The 20,923-nt window shown below is 44.8% G+C and overlaps 1 protein-coding gene and 1 long non-coding RNA gene across 2 annotated transcripts in view; both read left to right on the top strand.

Moving 5' to 3' along the window:
• LOC310826891 overlaps positions 1–20,923 on the top strand; it is a 155,493-nt gene that overhangs the window by 766 nt on the left and 133,804 nt on the right. The gene's annotated exons all lie outside the window — the stretch shown is intronic.
• On the top strand, positions 8,100–19,948 carry LRRC55 (leucine rich repeat containing 55). Its single transcript, XM_083702111.1, has 3 exons — positions 8,100–10,775; positions 11,943–13,590; positions 18,730–19,948. The coding sequence occupies exons 2-3, from the start codon at positions 12,921–12,923 to the stop codon at positions 18,963–18,965; spliced, it is 906 nt and encodes a 301-aa protein (XP_083558237.1). The 5' UTR covers positions 8,100–10,775; positions 11,943–12,920; the 3' UTR covers positions 18,966–19,948.

Below are 20,923 nucleotides of genomic sequence, written 5' to 3'. Positions count from 1 at the left end.
ATAGGCATCGGTTTTGGCCACTGTGAGAACAGGATGCTGGACTAGGTGGGTCATTGGCCTGATCCAGGAAACCGCCTCTTATGTTCTTAATGTTAGGAAGAGCCCAATTATTTGTCTCAATAAGAAGCCATTGTTTCTTCTCTAGGTGACTCGGTTTTACAAGATCCAAAAGGAGAAACAGCACTTTGGGAGTATATTTTAGGCAAATGTCTTACAAAGAATGGGTGGGAAATCTGCACTGTCTCTCCATAGCTGCATCCTCAAGAGCAAGATTTTGTGCCAGCTTCCAGAGAGCAGCGGCGACAACTTTGGACACCAGCAGTGCTCAAAATGCACATGACAGAGACAACAGGCGCTTTTGTGGCTGATAGACATAATGAACCCCAGCTCTGGTTCAATAAATACACTACAGGATTTAAGCTTGTCTGCCCTAAATCTGTCAAATTTCTGTTTGCAGAGAATTCCAGCAGGTGGCAATAGTACACCACAACATTTTCTGCTCACAGAAACCCATTGGCAGGCAGTACTTTCAGCCTTGTAACTCATGTGACCCCAAGACTGCTGTCAGCCCTGTTAACTTATTTATCAGAGGGCAGCTGATATGAGCTGCTCTAGGCCTGGAGGCTGACAAATGGGTGTGTGCAAGTTCATGCACATCTCCGGGTGAATTCAGGATTAAACTAAACAACTTGGCACAAAGGTTTTCCAGGGAGCCCTTTGAAGAATCTGACCAATATGCTGTCATTCTTTTATCTCTCCCATGTTTATATCCATCCTGACATCTGTTCTTCAGGACCAATCAGTGCTGCCCACCAGCTTTCATGGCAACCTTTCACTCATCACCATCCATTAAGAAGTGGGCTATCGTGGGTGAAGGCGGTCAGGCAACTGGAAGAGAAAATGCTGAAGCTTTTCTTTGACTGTGACACACAGCAAAGCTTCCTCCAGCTGCCACGCTGCCCCAAAATGTCACACAGGGGACAGAGCTTAGTGAGATCTGTTTTTATTATTAACATCACCACCATTTAGGGGGTGCAAGCAATACTTTGATCCACACCTATACAATGTTTGCTTCCAGAATTTTTCATGGGGGTTCACATTTTCATTTTTTCAAAATCTGCAAGGAAACTAAACTTTTTGATTCAGTTCTTTCCCAGAGAGTGCTTCTTGTTTTTAATCCAGCCATTTTAGTGGTTGAACACTAGAATTGTTTATATTGTTCAGAATTATCAATTATGTTCCCATCTTTTAAATAATGTGAACATCTCTTGCGTCTTCTTGTCATGGAAGTGATTCAGGGCACCCTCTTCAGGCTCATTTGGTGGGTCATTTTATTGAATAATTCATTTCATTTGCTTCAGGTGTCAGCCTGTCCATGACACCAACTAAAGAAATGCTGATACAAATGCTGTCTCTCTGAGCCTGTGATATTTGTTGATGTTAACCCCTAGCTAAAAATGTCACCCAAAGAGCTCCAGAATAAAGAACACGTTTGTGAGATTATCTATGGCTAATTACACACTATACCTTTAAAGCACATTCAGAGCACCTTTACCCCCTGAAAGAATTCTGGGTACTGTCGTTTACCCCTCACAGAGTTATAATTCCCAATGACGGTGCCAAGAATTCTTTGAGGTGGAAATGTGTTTCAAACATGCTTTATAGTGTGTACACAGCCATAAGAAAATGGCCTGTTTTGTGTGGCAGAACATTAACAGTTCTTAATTAAAATATGTCATCTTTGTATTAGATTTAAGTTGCTTCATGCAACTTACATCCCACGAATAAATAAGGAGCAGGTAGCAGGCCTACCTCGGGCTCTTTAGAGAATGACATTTAGGTAATGACCTGAGTGCAGCACCTTCCTGCACACATCCTCAATCCACGTCAGATAGTCAGCACTGTCAGTAGCAGCTGGCAGTGGGCTCGTCCACACCTATTTGTGTCATGCCTCAAAAGTACAGGTCCGAGCCATTTTCCGCTTGACCCATGCTTTTTAGGCAAGGGTCCAAGTGGTTTTTTCCCCTTGCCCTGCTCTTTTCTAAGGGAAAATCCACTCTTTAGCAAAAGATCAGAACAAAACGGCAATTTGGGGAAACCCTGAATTGCTGTTTGCTCTGACTGAGCTGTAAAGAGCAGTTTTCCCTGGGGGGAAGAAGTAGGACAAGAGAAAGTATGGATAAGACTACTGTAGTGTCATTGCTGTAGCTTACAGTACTTAAATGGTGCTGCTCCACAGTTTAAAGCACCATGTCAGAATGCTCTCCCCCTGCCCTGCTGCTGTCCCCAGGAAAACCCACTCTTTAGAGCAATCAGAAGAAACAGCAATTTGAGTTCTCTGCAGAACTGAAGAGTGGGTTTTCACTGGGGAAGCGCCAGTCAGGGGGAAGAGGGTTCTGACACTGAACTTTAAACTGTAGGCCTGTGCCTGGAAATATGGCACAAAAGGAAGCCTTGATGAGCTCTCCTGCAGCCCCAACGTAGCCACCACCCAGCCACATCCCAGTGCTGCCCAGGTGAGCTGCAGAGAAACTAATGTCAGCCAGGGGAGTGGCTCTGCCCCACCACACCTGCCACTACTGTTTTTGTGGTGCCACCATGGCTCCCTCAGCCAGACCATTTATTGCCCTCAAGTGTTTGACACAAAGCAAAATGCATAAGTTCTCCTCATTACCTTCATCTCCTTAAAAAGATAAGAAGAGGCCTGCTGGATGAGAAGCAAAGGCCGCCGATTGTGATTTCCAGCAACTGGGATTTACAGGCATGTTGCCTGTTCACCCACATGCCTTCTCCTGGCTCTCTCCAGAGCCCTCCCCTGCAAAGATCTCAGTTGCCATGTGTGGGTCCCACACATACACCCTCAGCACCTTGTTCTCTCAAAAGCAGAAGCCGTAGCAGTCAGTGAGTCAGACTAGGAGGGGACTGTTTGCTTGACCAACTACTTTGTATGCCTGCACTCCCTTGTCTGCTGTAAAGTACAGTAATCATGACACATCACAAATATATCCTGTGACAAGCTGTTCACCCAACGTCAATGCAAAGCCCGATACATGACAAGCAAAGAAATGGATAGTAACCAGAGCCATTTGCAGTCTAAATTTCCAACAAAAGTAAAAAGGTATATTTGTTTACACTGTTCCAGAACAGCAGTCGTGTTATTCTGTTGTGGCAAAAACAGAGTCTTGTGGCACCTATAAAGCTAGCACATTTATCATGACAGAAAGTTTCAGGGACCTCAGTCCATTTCATCAGACACACAAGTTAATAATAATAATAATAATAATAATGTGTATCTGAAGAAGTGTGCATGCACACGAAAGCTCATACCAAGAACTGACTTAGTTGGTCTTTAAGGTGCTACTGGAAGGAATTTTTTTTGTTTTGACTATGGCAGACCAACACGGCTACCTACCTGTAATAATAATAATAATAATAATAATAATAATAATAATAATTTATCATTTATCATTTATTTAAAAAACACATCTGGCTGGGTTTCCCAGTTAACAAAGGGAGCTCATCCCATGGATATAAACTGACTTTTTCTTACTTGGGCTCAACTAATATTTGTTTTTAAAGCGGGTCACACTTCCTCACTGACATATTTGGGTACTTTGTTATTGGGAATCCATTTTCAAGTACAAAATGTCTGCTAGGAAACAGCCCTCTGGTACCCATGCAATCTGCCAGCATATATTTCCACCCAGAGTCAACACAGCGATGGAAATCCTCCCGGAGGCATAGCGTCAATATCCAAACTGATAGGCTCAACAAACTAACATAAATCCACATACATAAAAGGCAGCCTTTCTGCCAAAAATACAGAAATAACTATCGAATACAGATCCAGCCAAGATCCATCTGTCAAACCAACTCAGAGATGACAGTCAGCCCAGCACAAACACACCAACAGATGCAACTGACGACTACACAATGAAGATGCATAAATGACAGCACTATTACCATGCAAACACACAGAGAAGTGTATGCCTGTGTAACAACCCAGCCCTCTAGCACTAGCCATCACCCCTTATAATCACAACACAGCAGTCTTTTTCAGCTACTTTAAACTGTATAGAATCAACTAGGGAACCTGAAAACACACACCCTGCCCTTGCCCTTGCCTCCTGCATACCAGTTGTTCCTTGTGCACAAAGGATTGTTGGTTCAAGTTGGGGAAGAGATCTGATACCATCATGCTGACTGAGGACCACATTCTCTTCTAGGCAACCCTGCAGGGGCCACATCCCTGCAGTGGGCTGGGTCAGAGGCACTGGCACCAGGTATAGGGAGTGCTGGGGGCTCCAGCCCCCTCAATATTTTTTTTTTCTTTAAATAATTTTTTATTGGTTTTCCAATTTTATCAACAAAACAACACCAAACAACAAACAAATACAAACAACAATAAACACAAACAAAAACATAAATTTTACTTTCTTAACCTCATTTTCATAAGCCTCTTTTCACGGACTTCCCCGTACCTTCCCCTTTTTGCATCCTAGTTTTACAATTTTTCAGCAACTTTTTTTAGCCAATTAAGATCTAACTTATTCTCCTTTTCAAAATCGCATTAAAACAAAACGAATAAATATAGCTGTAATTAACATCTTTCTTTCCCTTCACACTTTAGCACTCCTCAATTTTATAGCGGTTTTTAAGATATACTTTAAACTTCTTCCAATCTTCCTCCACAGTTTCTTTCTCCTGGTCACGGATTCTGCCGGTCATTTCTGCCAGTCCCATAAAGTCGATCACTTTCGCCTGCCATTCTTCCAGCGTGGGTAGCTCTTGTGTCTTCCAATATTTTGCTAGTAGAATCCTTGCTGCCATTGTGGCGTACATGAAAAAGATCCTGTCCCTCCTTGGCACCAGTTGGCCCACCATACCCAAAAGAAATGCCTCTGGTTTCTTATGAAAAGTACATTTAAGTACTTTCTTAATTTCATTATAAATCATTTCCCAGAAGGCTTTAATCTTCGGGCAGGTCCACCAAAGGTGATAGAAGGTTCCTTCAGTTTCATTACATTTCCAGCATTTATTATTGGGCAAATGATAAATCTTAGCAAGCTTGACTGGGGTCATGTACCACCTATAAATCATTTTCATAATGTTTTCTCTTACGGCATTACAAGCCGTAAATTTTATACCTGTGGTCCACAACTGTTCCCAATCAGCAAACATAATATCATGTCCTAAGTCCTGTGCCCATCTAACCATTGCTGATTTAACAGTTTCGTCAATTGTATTCCACTTCAACAGCAAGTTATACATCTTTGATAGGTTCTTAGTATTGGATTCTAACAGTTCAGTCTCTAATTTCGATTTTTCCACCTGGAACCCAATTTTCCTGTCTTGTTTAAAGGCCTCCATTATTTGATAATAATGGAGCCAATCTCGTACCTTGGACTTTATCTTCTCAAAACTCTGTAATTTAAGTTCGCCACTTTCTATTTCTAAAATCTCAAAATATTTTGGCCAATTAGTTCTCGTATTAAGTTTCTTCACCTCTTTAGCCTCCATTGGTGATAACCACCTGGGAGTTTTGTTTTCCAACAAATCCTTATACCGAGTCCAAACATTATACAGTGCTTTCCTAACAATATGGTTTTTGAAACCCTTATGCACTTTGACCTTGCCATACCAGATATATGCATGCCAACCAAACATGTTATTAAAACCTTCCAGATCCAGAATGTCTGCATTTTCAAGTAGTAGCCAGTCTTTCAACCAGCAGAAGGCTGCTGATTCGTAGTACAGTCTTAAGTCTGGCAGGGCAAATCCCCCTCTTTCTTTTGAATCAGTAAGTATCTTAAAGTTTATTCTGGGCTTTTTGCCCTGCCAGACAAATTTAGATATATCTTTCTGCCACTTCTTGAAACAATTCAGTTTGTCCACAATTTGTAATGTCTGAAACAAAAATAACATTCTAGGCAATACATTCACAGCCCCCTCAATATTTTGAATCGGGGGGCAGGCCCCCCAATATTGAGGGGCATCATCCCCCACCACCACTGGGTGTCCTACCAGAGCCCCAACACTTTAACCTTTGTCATCTAAAGTATGTGTGAGTTTTAAGAGCCACTCTGTTGCTGCGACTGTGATTTGCTTTAATCGTTTTTTAATACGGTGGGAGACTTTGTGAATATGTGGTGTGCATCTTGCTTAAAAGCCTTCAAATGCCATGTTAACTTGATGTGTGAGACTTCCGCCATCTTCCAACTCCACAATCCTATGATTCTATGAAACTCTGGACAGATTCACAAAGTCCCCCATCGTACTGGGGGGATTAATGTTCTCACTCTGCATTTCTCCAACTAGAAATGTATTCACACATGTGCGATGTGGTGTGGATTTTGCTTAAAAGCTGCAGGAATTCCATGTTAAATTGATATGTAAGATTTCAGATGTCTCTGATGTTATATCTAAGTAACTTAGTTGAGAGTTCTCAGGTACCACGCATGTGAGAGAACTTTCTATGGGAATCCTAAGATGTCCTGGCTTGTTTGGCTATTTTTGTTTGTAATCATCTGTCTTGGAGCAAGATGTAAAAAGGATGCTAGAAAAATCTGATTTCTTCATACACTTAACATAGGAGTAAGTGCCATCTAATACAGAAGGACTTAACATCCATAGGATTATGTTGCACGGTTGCTCTCTTGCTGCAGAACATTGCTCAGTTCTGCTATTGCGGTTTACATAGGCATCTGGCCAGGAACAGAATGCCAGGCTGTCCCAGCAGGGCTCTATGTACATGATTATGATTAATAGAAAACAATGTATTGATTGATTATATCCCACCTTTTATCCAAGAAGCTCAAGGTGACATGTTTTCTTCATAGCAATTTTGCTGAGAGGCAGTGCCTGGACCAAGGTCACACAGTGAGCCACTTCATGGCCAAGTGTACATGGGATAGGATTGCTTCCAGAATGCTCTTACAGAGAAGATAATCTAAATGAAGTGACATTTGTTTAGAGGCACGCCATAATAGCCACGATAACAACAAATTGCTCGCATTGTGATGTTCCTTTATTATATCACAGGTTTGCTAGAGCAGCACTGCTTACGTGTCCACTGCTCTTTGCCAGGGAGGAGGATGGGGAGAAAACCAGAGCAAGTTGGCCTTGCTCACGCAATGTCTGGGACTGCCAAGCAACCCCTCCAAGTCCAGAGTCCACCAACTACTACTGGTCCCACCACACTGGCCAATATTATCCTTTGCAAAGTTGCAGAGGTGTCTTGCAGGGGAGAAGCAGGGCGGGCTTAAGACGCACCCTGCCTACCACTCTTCCTCCTGAAAGCCCTCTTCCTCCTGGTTGCGTATCTTCTGTGCCAGGTGGAGGAAAGCAGCTGGGAAAGCAGTAAATACAGAAGGGGTAGAGCATCACCATAAACACACTGCTTCTCCCCTGAGCAACAAAAGATCCCTCACATTGCCATTTTCAGTTGAGAAACAGCAACCAGGGTTCAGAAGCCGGTGCTTGCTATCTATCACCGACATTTACCCTATGTTGTAAATAATATGGCCTGATTCTATCAGGTTTCTCTCCTCCTCTGTTGTGTGAAAACTGGATCCAAGGTTGCCTTACCTCATTCTACCTCCCTCAGTCTCCGCTGTCTCCTCTTCCCCCAATTGTGTCATTCTTGATCTTTCCAATTCATTTCCTGTTCGCCCCAGAAGTTTCTGCTTAAATAGACCCTGGGGCTTCCTCAGCTTTTCGCTGATGCCAGCAGTCTCATTTTCTCCAGGCTGTCACAAAACTGCTGGTCCATGAAGGATAATGACAGGTACATCTTAGAGAAAGAAAAGTGGGGGGCGGGGAGGTGAACAAATATAGAGAAGACAGGAAGCTATAATGGTAGGGCAGAGGAAACAATGCTAACATCGTATTTTAAAAGTGTGATAATACAGTTGCAATTCTAGCAAATGAAAGGACAGTATATTATTAGTTATTTAATTTTTTCTTGTATTTTTACTGCCAGGTAAGGCCCAGGACAGAAGCACTTACAAGTTTTTCGACCTCAGGTGTCAAAATAACTTGGCTGGCCTTGGATTCTGTGTATCTTTTTTTTAAAAAAAGTATGATATATCATGTTATGAGTTTGGGGGAGGGGATGTAGGAATTCAGGGGTTAGAAGGAGACCCTTCTAACCCCTGAATTCTTCTAATCCCTGGATCCAGGAAGTGTTAAAATATAAGCCATGCTAGCTTTCTGGTGAGGCGATCACCTGGGTGATGGGCCATTAAGAGGAACAAAGGAAAGGGGATCTGCGTGAGACAGCAAATAGGTAGAGAGGCCCCCCAACTCGTGAATAGTTAGAAGGAAAAAGCCAGAGTTTAGAGTTTGGAGTGAGCAGCAAACTGGGAACCAAGAGAGATTGCTCTGATTTCTGTTCGAGTCCAGGGCCCTGTTTGGGTGTTAATGCTGTGAATCCCTCCATCATAGGCTCAGGATACACAGTAGATATGTGTGAACAAACCATATATCCTAAAGACACCACAGTCTTCACTATGCCTCATTCCAAGGGAAACATGAACCCTGGACACCTCACTGGGGTAGGCGGGGACCTCCAGGTATCCCACCTGAGGGAAGGCAAAGCCTATGCTGATGGGGCCACTCCAGATCCAGGGCTGCATGCGTCCACGCAAAAGGCGCCCCCCGTTTTAAGTGGGGAGCGGTCATTGTCACACAACAATGGTACAGCACGTTCATTATCTTAGTCCTGATCTATTGCCGAAGTTGGCATAGCAGGTCACACACTATTTGAAAAGAGCTCTCTCTTTTAAGTTGTGTGTATTTCTCTCTCTCTCTCTCTCTCTCTCTCACACACACACACACACACACACACACACACACGTGGCTATCAGAGCTGGAACTTGCATAGGTTCCATTTGCTGTTGTGCCTCATTTGCTGTTGTGCAGAAAAATATATTGAAGAGGCCTTGCAGGAGGATGTAGGCCATCTAGTCTCTAGACTCAGGGCTGAGAGCCTATTTTTGGAGATTTGTGCAGTGCTAAGTTAAACCTTGGCTGTAGCTTTACAGGCTACAAACCTCACTGGTGGCCAAACAACTGGCAAATACCATCAAGAACACTCTATTATATCCTTCCCTCGACCTGGTGCCCTACAGATATTTTAGACTTCAACAGGAGTGGAGGAATCTGGTTGTGGACTACAACTCCCATCATCCCTGACCGTTGGCTAGGCCTGACAGGAACAGGAGCCCTACAGCATCTGAAGGGCTTCAGGTCCCCCATCAATGGACTACAAATTCCATCAACTCCAGGCAGCAAAGCCAATGTTTAGGGAAGATGGGAATTGTAGTCTAATGACACCTGGAGGGCACCAGGTTGGGAAAGACTGCTCTCTGACATTTGGAAGGCTTTATTCTCCTGAGTCATACCTGGTGAGGTTTCTAAAGTAGCACAGGCAGAAATGCTGTGCTTCTTAGGAAGGAAATGAGGCAATATTTACCCACCGCTGTGCCTTTGTGAAGTTTAGCTGGCAAGGATAGATCTGCATTTGTGAAGTCCGTTTCAGGTGGGAGGTCCCTTTGGAGCCTATTGGGATCTTGAAATAAAACCAATTAATATCTACCCAAGGGAGAGCTCCATACACAAAAGGAAAAGAGCAACCTCTCTCCTGGGGTTTTTACACCATCTGTCTTCCCACCAGATGCCAGCAAGAGGCAATGGGGAAAACAGACATGAAACGTCCCCCTAATAGGTGCCAAACCCCCACAGGGAAAGGAGGGAAAATAACTCCACACACACATGTGGAGAGTGTTAAATAACTAATCAAAAGCTCTGTGAAGTGGCCACAGGCCACAAAGGGAAAGCTAATATGGCTTCTGGGCAGGATGTCTGGTGCCTCAAGGTTGTTGGCGAAGAGAAGAGTTGGTCTCCAACTTAAAAGCCATCATCTGTAGGAAGAGGCAATGAATTGCCTTCTGACCTTAGATTTATGCCCCCCTTTCTGTAGACACTCAGCTCAGTCCCCCACCCACTCCAAAGAATTATGGGAACTGTAGTTTCCTATGGGTGCTTGGAATTATAGCTGTGTGAGAGTTCCCAAAATCCTTTGAGGGGAAAATGTTCTTTAAATGTACAGTGTGTTCGCAGTCTAAGAATCCGAGTCAGCAATGAGAAGCTGCTTCCATGGCATATCTTGTTTATTCCTAGTCTTTTCCCCGCTCTCAATTTTCGTGTCTCTGTGTGTCCCTGTTTGCCTCCTCGTTTTCTGCCCCTGTCTGTCTCCTAGATCTCCAGCCGCCCCCGTCTGCCTGATTCTGCTTTCCCACTCCCTCCAGGATACGTGCCCCCCCCATCTCTGGGATTCCGTGGGTGCGCTTTTTATTCCATCCTCTGTTGCTTCATCCTTCTTCTTCTTCTTCTCTCCCCCCACCCCCATCAGCTCAGTGGGGTCTGCAGCCAGCTCTCCTGTTGCTCAGAGATGAGGAGGCAGTTGCTAAGAGACAGTGAAACGTCAGTACCTGGCCCTCAAGGGGAAAAAAGAGGGGGGGTGTCGGGAGAGGGAGAAGGAGGGAAGAGGAGGTGGGGAAAGACCTGGCTGAAATCAGAGAGAGAGAGAGAGCGCAACAGTAGCTGCAATTCAATGAGAAGACTGTCAGAATCTCTGTCTTTTAGAGGTGCAGATGAAAGGAAGGATGAAAGGAAGCAAGAAGCACAGTAGAATGAGAAGGAACCAGCACAGGAGTCCGCAGCACCAGAGCTGAGCTGAGCTCCAACCAAAAAACAGCCACCCTCTGCTCAGAGTAAGTGTCTCCTTTGAACAAAATAAAATTGATGATGTGACGGGGGAGAAATGAAGAGGGGGTGCCTGTGTGCTGTGCGTCTGTGGGAAAACTAAGGCTTGGGTACTCCCTGCCTTGTGTGAGCAGGGTGTGTCCAGAGGGTGAGGATGAAGGGTGCATTTGACAATGGAGTGTCATGGAGAAGAGGCGATGGGTGGAAAGAGGACATGGCAAGGATGAGTGGGGAGAGGGCAAATAGGATGTGCGCTCTGCAGGGCATCCAGGTCGTTCTTGCTGGAGGAGGAGGAGACAACAGAAAACAGAGACGGAGAGAGGGGAGAATGGCAGTGGAGAAGGAAGAAAGCTTTGGAAGGAGAGGGGTGTGGGAAGAGAGAGGCAAGAATGGAAGTGTGGTCCAAGTTAGGGAAGAGCCTCTAGGAAGTCATGTGCAGAGACGCAGGGATGAAGGAGAGGGATGGTGAGGGATGCAGGGAAATCTGAAACACAGGCCTAGTTCTCCCAACAGAATAAAATTCAAGTGGTGTGTTTGTATGGAGGCCCAAAGCTCCTCCGCAGCTAATGGTGGAGGAAGGAGCTATGAGTTGCCTCTCAGCAGACCTCTGTGGATGAAAGGGTGGTGCCCCACAGCTGAGCCTGGACTAGGAAAAGAGAATGTGGGTCATCTTGACTGAGGGACAATGACCGGTTTGTGTGAAATCCAGAGGGGAGCAAAAGTAGGTGTTAGTTGCAGAGATGAGATTTGTAAGGACTTCCCCAAAGTTGAATCTAGTATTTTAATCTGATCGCTTTGGCTTTTTTTTTTTTTTTTTACATGAATTTACTCCTTTGCCAAATGAGCCATGCCAAAGGTCTTCCCCACCACTTTTCTTCTCTGCACAAAAGTCTGTGGCTGCAACATCAGAAACACACAGAGGAGGAAGCTGTGTGGAGTCCCCAGAAATATGTCAGATCAGAAATGAGGAGCTGCTGTTGCGGCTTGTGAAAAATGCATGGTTGCTGATACTGTAAAGCGAGGGGAAGGAAGAGGTGAACTGTAGTGAAGGCAACCACAAGAAGTATATGAAAGGGGTGGGGAACTGTGGTTCTAGCAGCATCAGGGGGAAGCATGCAAGCTGATCAATACCATGGTTTCTGTGCTTTTGATCCTCATTGTGTTTTCATTGGCAGGTTGCACAGTCAGAGTCTTGTTGCCACCTGCTGAGAAAGAAGACCAGGCTTAAAGGACAGCATCACAACCTCTTGCCCTTGGCCTTTGGGATCCTGTAGCCATTGTCACACATGGCTTCCACATCAGCACTTCAAAGTCAGAGACATCATGAATCTGTGCAGCTATGGGATTCTGTGGCTCTTTGGTAGTTCCAGACTGAGCGATGACGGCCAACCTTCTTTCCAGAGAAGAGAAACCACAGACTCCTAAGTGGCTTGTGTCCAGCCATTGTTCCTCCTCACCTTTCCTAGAGGGTCCTGCCTACACCAGGACAGCAGCACATGGGAAATTAAGCAAGGGGAGCCATTGAACCCTGCAAAAGTCACATTTTGTTTATAAATGCTCCTGTTAAAAGACACCTCAGTGACTCCAGAAGAAGACCATTTCAATGCTCGACAAGTGGAGTCACTGGAAACAACATTTATGGGCCTGATTATATATTTTTTCTGGAGTGACAGAAAACTTCTCTGAGAGGCCTATGTCTCCAGCTAACACAAGGTAAAAAAAAAAAAGGAACACATTGTCTCTTAATTCAAGCTCAAGATATGTAATGCTCAACAAACATGGGTAAAAACCACCAGCTTTATTTACACAGATTATCTCCATAGACCAAGGTGGTCACATGTGCATGTATGCAGGTAAATGTATTTCTTTCCTCTTCTTCATCCTCTTACAGTAAAAAGTTTTTTTGGCAGCTAAATAAAACTACCAGAAATCATCTGCTTCTGGCCTATTTACAGCCCTTTTTTGGCACATTGTTCTCCCATAGGTGCCTCAAGAGCAGGACAAATAGGGGTTCAATGTCCTCCCTTCCTCCCAGTCAGAATGTAGCAGGCTTTCTGTATTGGTGGCTCCCATTTGCTGGGCTGCATCCCTGCCCACTGCTCTCCCCATCCTGATTGGCCTTCCCTCTGCCATGTAGCCTCTAGCTTGTCAAAATGAATGCCCACTGTGTCCAGCTGGGAGGAGAGCAGCTTGCACCCCACTGCTGCCCTGCCATGATACTGAGCCCTTTCCTTGTGGCAGCGGTGGTGGTCTTTGCCAGTGCCGTCACCGGCTGCCCGGTCCTGTGCACATGTCGCAGCCAGGTTGTGGATTGCAGTGGGCTTCGGCTCTTTTCGGTGCCACCAGACCTTCCGTTGGACACCAGGAACCTGAGCCTGGCTCACAACCGCATCGCTACCATTCCTCCCGGATACCTGACCTGCTATTCTGAGCTGAGGGTGTTGGACTTGCGGAACAACTCCCTGGTAGAGTTGCCCGCTGGACTCTTTTTGGCATCCAAGCGCCTCTCCCACTTGGACTTGAGCTACAACAACTTGACTCACCTGGTGGCTGACATGTTCCAAGAGGCCTACAACCTGGTGCACATTGACTTGAGCCACAATCCCTGGCTGAGGAAGGTGCACCCCCAGGCTTTCCGAGGCTTGGTCCAACTGCGTGACCTTGATCTCAGCTATGGGGGCCTGTCTTTCCTCAGCCTTGAAGTCCTGGAGGGTCTCACAGGCCTGGTGACTCTTCAGATTGGAGGCAATCCCTGGGTGTGTGGTTGCACCATGGAGCCACTGCTGAAGTGGTTGAGAAATAGGATCCAGCGATGCATGTCAGGTAGGTGAAATTACACGGCAGTCCAGTTGTTAGCTTCACCTTGGGGATTTCTGTCATTCTGTTCCCTATTACACAACACATTGTGAACTTCTGGGTAAAATGTTGGGTCTCTGTCTCAGCTTGAAATAAAAGCAGCAGTTCTCTCAGAGAGGCTAAGAAGGGCATTTTTGGATCATGGGATTTGAACCCTGTGCCTTGACTGAGTAAGGCATTCTGCATTTCCCTACCTGCCATGCTAGGAAACAGTTTGTTTTACACAGTTTCCTAGGGATTATAAACCACACAATGCAAAAAAAAAAGTTTAGAGAGAGTTGTAAGTTTCCCCAACCATGCAACATTTGTGTGTGTGAATTCATTAGATTTTGCTATACAGAAATTCAAATAAAGTACTTGGTTAACTAAACAGGTCACTGCTCTCTTCCAAATGGCCTGTTAAAGTTACTAATCAGAATTGCTCTGCTAGAAATATTAGGCAGAGCAGGGAGGTGCTCTCCTTCTCCTAGATATGAGTCAGGGTAAGAACATCTGGCCACTTCAGGGCTGAGCAGAAATTGCCTCTGAAACAAACAAGGCTTGTTCACACTTTGGCTTGTCCCATACCTAGAATGCATGAGTCCAAATGGTTTTCCACTAGAACCGCCCTTTCGAGGCATAGTCTGAGCAGTTTCCCCCTTGCCCCTCTCCTTTCCCAGGGAAAACCTGCTCTTTGGCTTTAAATCAGAACCAACAACAGTCCATGGAAAACCCCTTTGCTCCACCTGAGCATTAAAGAGCACCATGGCAAGAGCAAGATGAAGTGTGGATAAGCCTTGACTGAAGGAAGCAGGGTTTTTCTTTCTCCTACTCTTTTCTGACTGTCTGGGTGATAGCTTTGTAACAAGTGGCATCAAAGTACTGTCACAGGGTCAGGACAGTGTAAGTGTGGATTATAAGCATAGTCACTTTTCAGCACTCTGAGGGGACAGGGGATTCCCTAGTTTCGCCATTCAGGACTTTGGGACATGGAAGCTGGAAAAGAGCCCCCCTGGACCTTGCATACATGCAGAGTCCTGGGGTTTGGGGTAGTTACTCGGGGGAGTCTCCCACGAGACCTAATGGCATCGCCAGATGGAGTAGAGGCAGGCAGAAAATGCCGGGGCCTAGTTTATCCACACACATCTGCCTCGCTTTTTTATTATTTATGGGACAAAGGTGGGGCAAAGAAGCAGGTGCAGCATGGCGGCTGCTAAAAAGTCCTGTGGCAGCTCTAACTGCACACACAAAAAGGCCTGATCCTCATCACACACAACCCGATTCTTCACATCCACTGATTTCCAAGAGCACAATGAGGATCACCTCCCCATGTGGCTAGAGGCAACAGCCGACTGGCCCTCTGTGAGGTTAGATACAGGGTGGATAAAAATCAATATTTTTTTTAAAAAATCAGGTTTTTTAAATTTAAATCGGATTTTTAAAAAATTTTAAATCACATTTATTTCTTTTTTAAATTTGATTTTTAAAATAAAATGTTTTTTGGAGGAAAAATCTTTCTGAAGATAGGTTTCTACTCAGTCTAAGCCTTTTTTAAAAAAAAGCTTAATCACATCAGTTAACAAACATGGATGTATATGCTATAATGTTATTGTTTTAGCTAAATAAATTGTTTAAGTTGGTATTAAAGAAATGATTATTTTTCTCCTTCTGATAAAGTACAGCAGAAAAGTTGTCCAAATATAAACAGTTAACATATTAAACCTCACAATAATTTCATAATTATCAGTCTGTGTATTTCTAAGAGTATAACGAAATCAGGAATTTTTGATATAACTGTAAAAACTACTCTGAAAAATTATTATTCCAAAAATGAAACCTTCATCTGGTTGTAAATATTAAGATTATACCAGCAAGAATGAGTCTTTCTGTAAAAAATAATAATAATAATGATTTAAATCAAGTCTTACTGACTCGTGATTTAAATCATGATTTAAATTGTGATTTAAATTGATTTGATTTAAATCAAATCCACCCTGGTTAGATCCATTGCACAGAGAGTTTTTAAATTGATTTGATTTAAATCAAATCCACCCTGGTTAGATCCATTGCACAGAGAGTTTTTAAGGAGCAAGGAGACAGATGAATGAGCCCTTTGGTACCTGGAGGCTGGCAGTGGCAATGCTCACTTCACCATATCATTGAAGGACACTGAAAACCAGATTTCCACACAATGATGCCACCATGTGTGGAGCTGCCTAGTGACTGCCACCATGCTGCAAATGGCCTTTCAGAAGCACACCGAGGCTTTCTGCTCATTAAAGCCGAGATTTTGTCAGAGCTAGATGGGAATGAGATGTGCTGTACAAGCTGCCCTTGTGACGTGTCGTCATGCTGCTCTGCTCTCCCTGCGTCCTTGTTGTGACAGATCCCCAGCTCGCATTGGGAATCATAAATCAGCATCCTCTCCCACTCTCTATTGATTTTTTTCTCCCCTCCCTGACATTAGTCCTTTCCTGACCTTCTTGCTTATCTCACGAGCTGCAAGCGAGGGGACCTGGAGACAGGAAATCCTGCCCTTGCGGAGCCAGAAGAAGGCAGTCCTGCTTTAGCAATCATTCTCATCTCCTTGGAACATCAATTCTATTTACATTTCCCAGCCATCTCTGTGATTGATGCATAGCAGACAATGACGGAGAAGGATGCCATCCATCTCCAGCTTTGGCAGTGATGCACGGGGTGGCTGTTGGTTTTCTGATTTGGTGCCCTCATCCAATTTATGTGCAGTGATGTCTTCTTAGCAAACATAAGCAGGGAGGAAGATTATCTGTCTTGTGCACCTTCTTATAGTTTATTAAGATGGCAAGTCTAAACTTCCCAGTGAGTTTTCATTAGTGCTTAACATTCAGGTAGTGGTTACCCTCTGCGAAGCTCGGTTCCGCTAATCCAAACTGACTCTTTACTGCTGAATCAGAGCAAACGTCAGTTGGCTTTTTCAAGGATTGACAAATTGCCTGCAGACAGCAAAGGCGCAGGCAGACAGATGGAGCCTGAGAAAGTTCTGACAAAGTACCTCCTTGGGCTGCACCTATCTGCACCTTTGAGGAAGCTCCACACCACTTCAGCTAGTGTGAGCTGGAGTGGTATTGGGGGGTGGGAGACTTCCTGTCCCCCAGCTGAGCAGTTCAGTGAAGCCTCTCTGCCCCTCTGACTCTCCTGAGCAGAGTGGTATGGACGGCTTGCTCAGTAGAGCTGGGCAATATATCTCGGTTTCCCTAAGGTGGGGAGGAAGAAGCAGCTGGGAAACATTCCAGACATTGTGATATATCATTATATTTCAGTGCAGTCATACCTTGGATCTCAAACGCCTTGGCTCCCTAACAAATCGAGCCCCCGGACGATGGAAACTCATAAGTGAGTGTTCCAGTTTTTGAATGTTCTTTAGGAAGCCAAATGTCCGACAGGGCTTCCATGGCTTCTGATTGGCTGCAGGAGCTTCCTGCAGCCAATCAGAAGCCATGCTTTGGTTTCCAAACATTTTGGAAGTCAAATGAACTTCCGGAACGGATTCTGTTTGACTTTCAAGGAATGGCTGTATTTAGCTGCTGAAAACCTGATGTCGCCCAGCCCTACTCCCCACCAGATATACACATGTAGGACTAATCTACGCTAATGAGTTATAATGTTATAAATGTGTTATAAAATGTGACACCAGGCAGCGCGGTACAACAGTCAATGGAAAATTGCATTGAGAGCTATATAATGTTTTTTCCTAGTGTTTTTTTAGATCAATGTAGATCCAGTCGTAGTCTCCCTGAACAAAGAAACATTGTATATCAGGGAGAATATCAGTGTGCAGTCCTTCTCCCTAGCATTCTTGTTGTCTATGAGCAAGGAGGATTTTGGTTTGGTTTTGCTTTGCTTTTTCTTGATGGGGGGGCATGCAGAAATGAGACACACACACCTCTGCCGTCTGGCATGTTATAAGCCATGGGGAAAAAGCTTCACGGTGTGATTCTACTGTAGGTGTAAATTGGTTTTCTTGCAGCAGCTTTCTCCAACCTGGTGCTCTCTGAAAGTTTTGGATTATGGTTTCCTAGCATCCTCAACCAGAACAGAGGTCACTAAGATGCAGAAGGCTGTCTTATATTCTGTGTTACAAATTAGAATGAGATGTGGGTAGAGATCATAGACTGGTGATGGGGTAGAAGAAAGAAAATTGAAGAATGGTTAAGATGAGCCCAGTTGTTATTTCTTGAAAGCATCTACCTAACTTAATCTGGTGTGTGATACAATCCCTAATAGTTATGTTCTACTTCCCCTGTCAGGGGCAATGTTGCTTCTGAATACCACTTAATAATAATAATAAGCATCAGTAATAAGGGGGGGCTGGGAGTATCTTCAGGGGTAGAGAGGAAGAGGCACTTGCACACATATGGGGTGGAATAGCAAACAACACTGAAACTGGGGTATTAAAAAGAGACTAAAGTAGCTGTTTGTATATGTCAGGGGGTAATGTGAATTGAGAGGTTACTGTGCATTACAACCACTCATTGTGCACATTTACCAGACCTGATAGAAAATGTGCATTTAATCTCTCCATGAATGGATAGTTGTACACATTTCCTGGTCAATGTACATAATCTCCTGTAGGTCTTGGAGAGTGTGCATATATTGACTGAATTTTGCACAATTTCTGGCTGTTGTTGTTGTTACTCTCATTGTGCATAATCTCCCAACCGACCTTGGGGATAGCTGTGTTTTGATTTACCTATTGCCACACTGAATTCATCCTGCATCCCTAATTACAGCTAGAAGTCTGGGTGTTCATAGAACATACCTTGTCATGAAAACGTTTGAGAATTTATTGCCACCTGCCTCTTGGTTCTTAAGAGCCATTGGTAGAGCATCTGCTTTGCATTCTTTGCACGTAGGACTATGATTGTCCCCTGCCTCACAAAACCCTGGAGAGCTGTTGCCTGTCAGTTTTGACATCATGGAACTAGATGGGACAAAGATCTAATTTCCTATCTTCCTGTAGGCAGCTTCCTATAATTTCTGATGAGACCAGAGAGGCATGGGTTGGGAAAGGAGGAGAAATGGCCCTCTTCTCTGGGTGTTGCTCTGTGTTTGTGGGTGCTGGCATGACCTTCTTGGTTCTTGTTGCAGATACTGAGTTGGCGGAGTGCCGGGAGCCACCCGAAGTGGAAGGAGCCCCTTTGTTTTCACTGACGGAGGAGAGCTTCAAGGCCTGCCACCTGACCTTGACACTGGATGACTATCTCTTCATTGCCTTTGTGGGCTTTGTTGTCTCCATTGCTTCTGTGGCCACCAATTTCCTGCTGGGCATCACTGCCAATTGCTGCCACCGCTGGAGCAAGGCGAGTGAGGATGAGGAGATGTAGCCACACGGCCTGCTCCTTCCTGCTGCTCCTGCACCACCCACTGCCAGGGGGGAGCCAAGGGCTATCAAGTTCAGGGAAAGCGAAGTGACTTGTCTTTTCCCTGGTGTGCCATTTCCTTGGGCCTAACCCCTAACCACCAACCCCTGTACAAGAGTAGCAGACTGCCGCTCACCAATCTTTCTGAGGGCTCATTCAGACTTCCTTTCATGCTGTGCTTCTAGGCACAATCCACACTTGAAAGAGCTGTGTCCAAGTGCTCCCGCCACTGAAAACCCTCTCTGAACCAGAGCAAATGGCAATCTGCAGAAAATCTGTATTGCCAATTCAGGCAACCAACCAACCGGGTTCTCCAGCCTGTGCTTGAAGAGCAGGTTTTCAGAGAGGGGAGGAGAGTGCTTGGACATAGCACTCTAAGGTGCAGACCTCTGTCTAGAAAGCACAGGGTGAAAGGTAAGTGGGACTGAGCCCTTACTAGGTACAGGGGATGGGGTCAGCCAGGGTAGGGAGATTGAAGCGTGCCTTGTACAATCCTCTTCGCACTGGAAACCGCCAGCAAGCCATGTCCTGGAAAACGACCGAAAGACATTGATAGACACTCAAACCATTCGCCATCCTTTGCTTTCCTCATCTCTCATGCCTTGTTGCACCTTTCTCAGTCAATGCCTTGAATGCACGGCTGTAGCATAAACACACTTTTGCACACGCACATCACACTGACTGGCCTGGAAAAATCAAAGGTTTCCTCTTTGGAGGTCTGAAGCACTCTGTTTCTCGAACTATCCCATCCCATCGTTTCATACATTCTTTCCCAAGCATGAAAGAACTGTGTTTTTAAAACCATTTTTAACAAGTCCCAGTGGCCCAGTCTCTCAATCTATTCTTATTTGCAGCAGTGCCATCAAGCTCCCCAAGCAGATTTTGGAGAGCCCCAAAAATATGAGGGCCAGAGAACCCACCTCAGATATAACTACTTTCCAGTCCAACTGCTAATCATTTAGCATAGATGGTGCTACGATTTATACAAGTGTCTCCTCCTTTTGTGACTGGCTCCTTGAAAGCTGTATATGGCTTTTGGTTTAGGTAGCCTTTCGTGGAGTCCTTCCCCTGAGAAGAATCTCCCTCTATAGGTGGCCCACAGGGAATCACTATATCACTGGAGGGGAAACCTTAAAACAAGTTCCCTTGCCAGTAGTGTTTAGCTCAAAGGGGAGGAGACAGTGCACAGTCTAGCCAAGTTGGTCTGAAGTGTACATGGCTGAGGTTAGACCGAGGCTATAGACCGGAGCCGATGATATTGGCAGACTCCCTTTGAAATTAACCATGAATGGAAAAAATATAGGCTACAAAGGGGAAATCCAAAGCTGCCAATGCTAAAACTTTTCTGGAGAAATATGTTTTTAATGGGGATAACGTGGTAAGATCTTGCCCAAGGAGTGAAGGGCTGCCTTGTTTTTTGAAACATGTACGGATATGATATATTATGGTTTGCAAATCCTCCCTAGTATCTGCAGAACTGTTTTAGACTAATTTGACGAGGGTGCCAAACATTCCTGGTTGCAGATTCCTATTACCCCAGAAGGAATGAGTGTTCAAGCACTTTAAGGGTGCTTCCAGACTTGTTCCTTGAACATTTGTCCTTCCTAATTTGTTTGCAGGGAGATTAGATGCCACTGGCGATTTATTAATTCTGATTTGTTCGCAGGGAGGTTAGACAACGTTGTAACAAAGCAAATGTTACATGCACCAGTGCACTTTCCTGTCACTTATTGGGGGGAAGGGGGAATCCAGTCGACTAGAATTGTGCAACCTGAATTTGCCAGTATGTGATTGAATCCCACCCTAAAATAGCAGCCTGTTTGTCCCTGGTTTGAGAGGAGTTGTTTTGTTGTTGCACTCAAAGCTCGGGCAGCAGGTGGTGCTACAAGTCAGGGCTGAAAGCAGCGAGGCACAGTCCAAGT

This window comes from Podarcis gaigeae (genome assembly GCF_964106915.1).
Source record: "Podarcis gaigeae genome assembly, chromosome: 1".
In the NCBI taxonomy this organism is placed as follows: Eukaryota; Metazoa; Chordata; class Lepidosauria; order Squamata; family Lacertidae; genus Podarcis; species Podarcis gaigeae.
This window is presented reverse-complemented; position numbering and strand designations above follow the sequence as displayed.

Bases quoted from the DNA above. Each gene is read 5' to 3' on its own strand.
- LRRC55 (XM_083702111.1), top strand. From the start codon at position 12,921: ATGAATGCCCACTGTGTCCAGCTGGGAGGAGAGCAGCTTGCACCCCAC. The intron at 13,591-18,729 runs GTAGGTGAAATT...TTCTTGTTGCAG, and splicing joins GATCCAGCGATGCATGTCAG to ATACTGAGTTGGCGGAGTGC.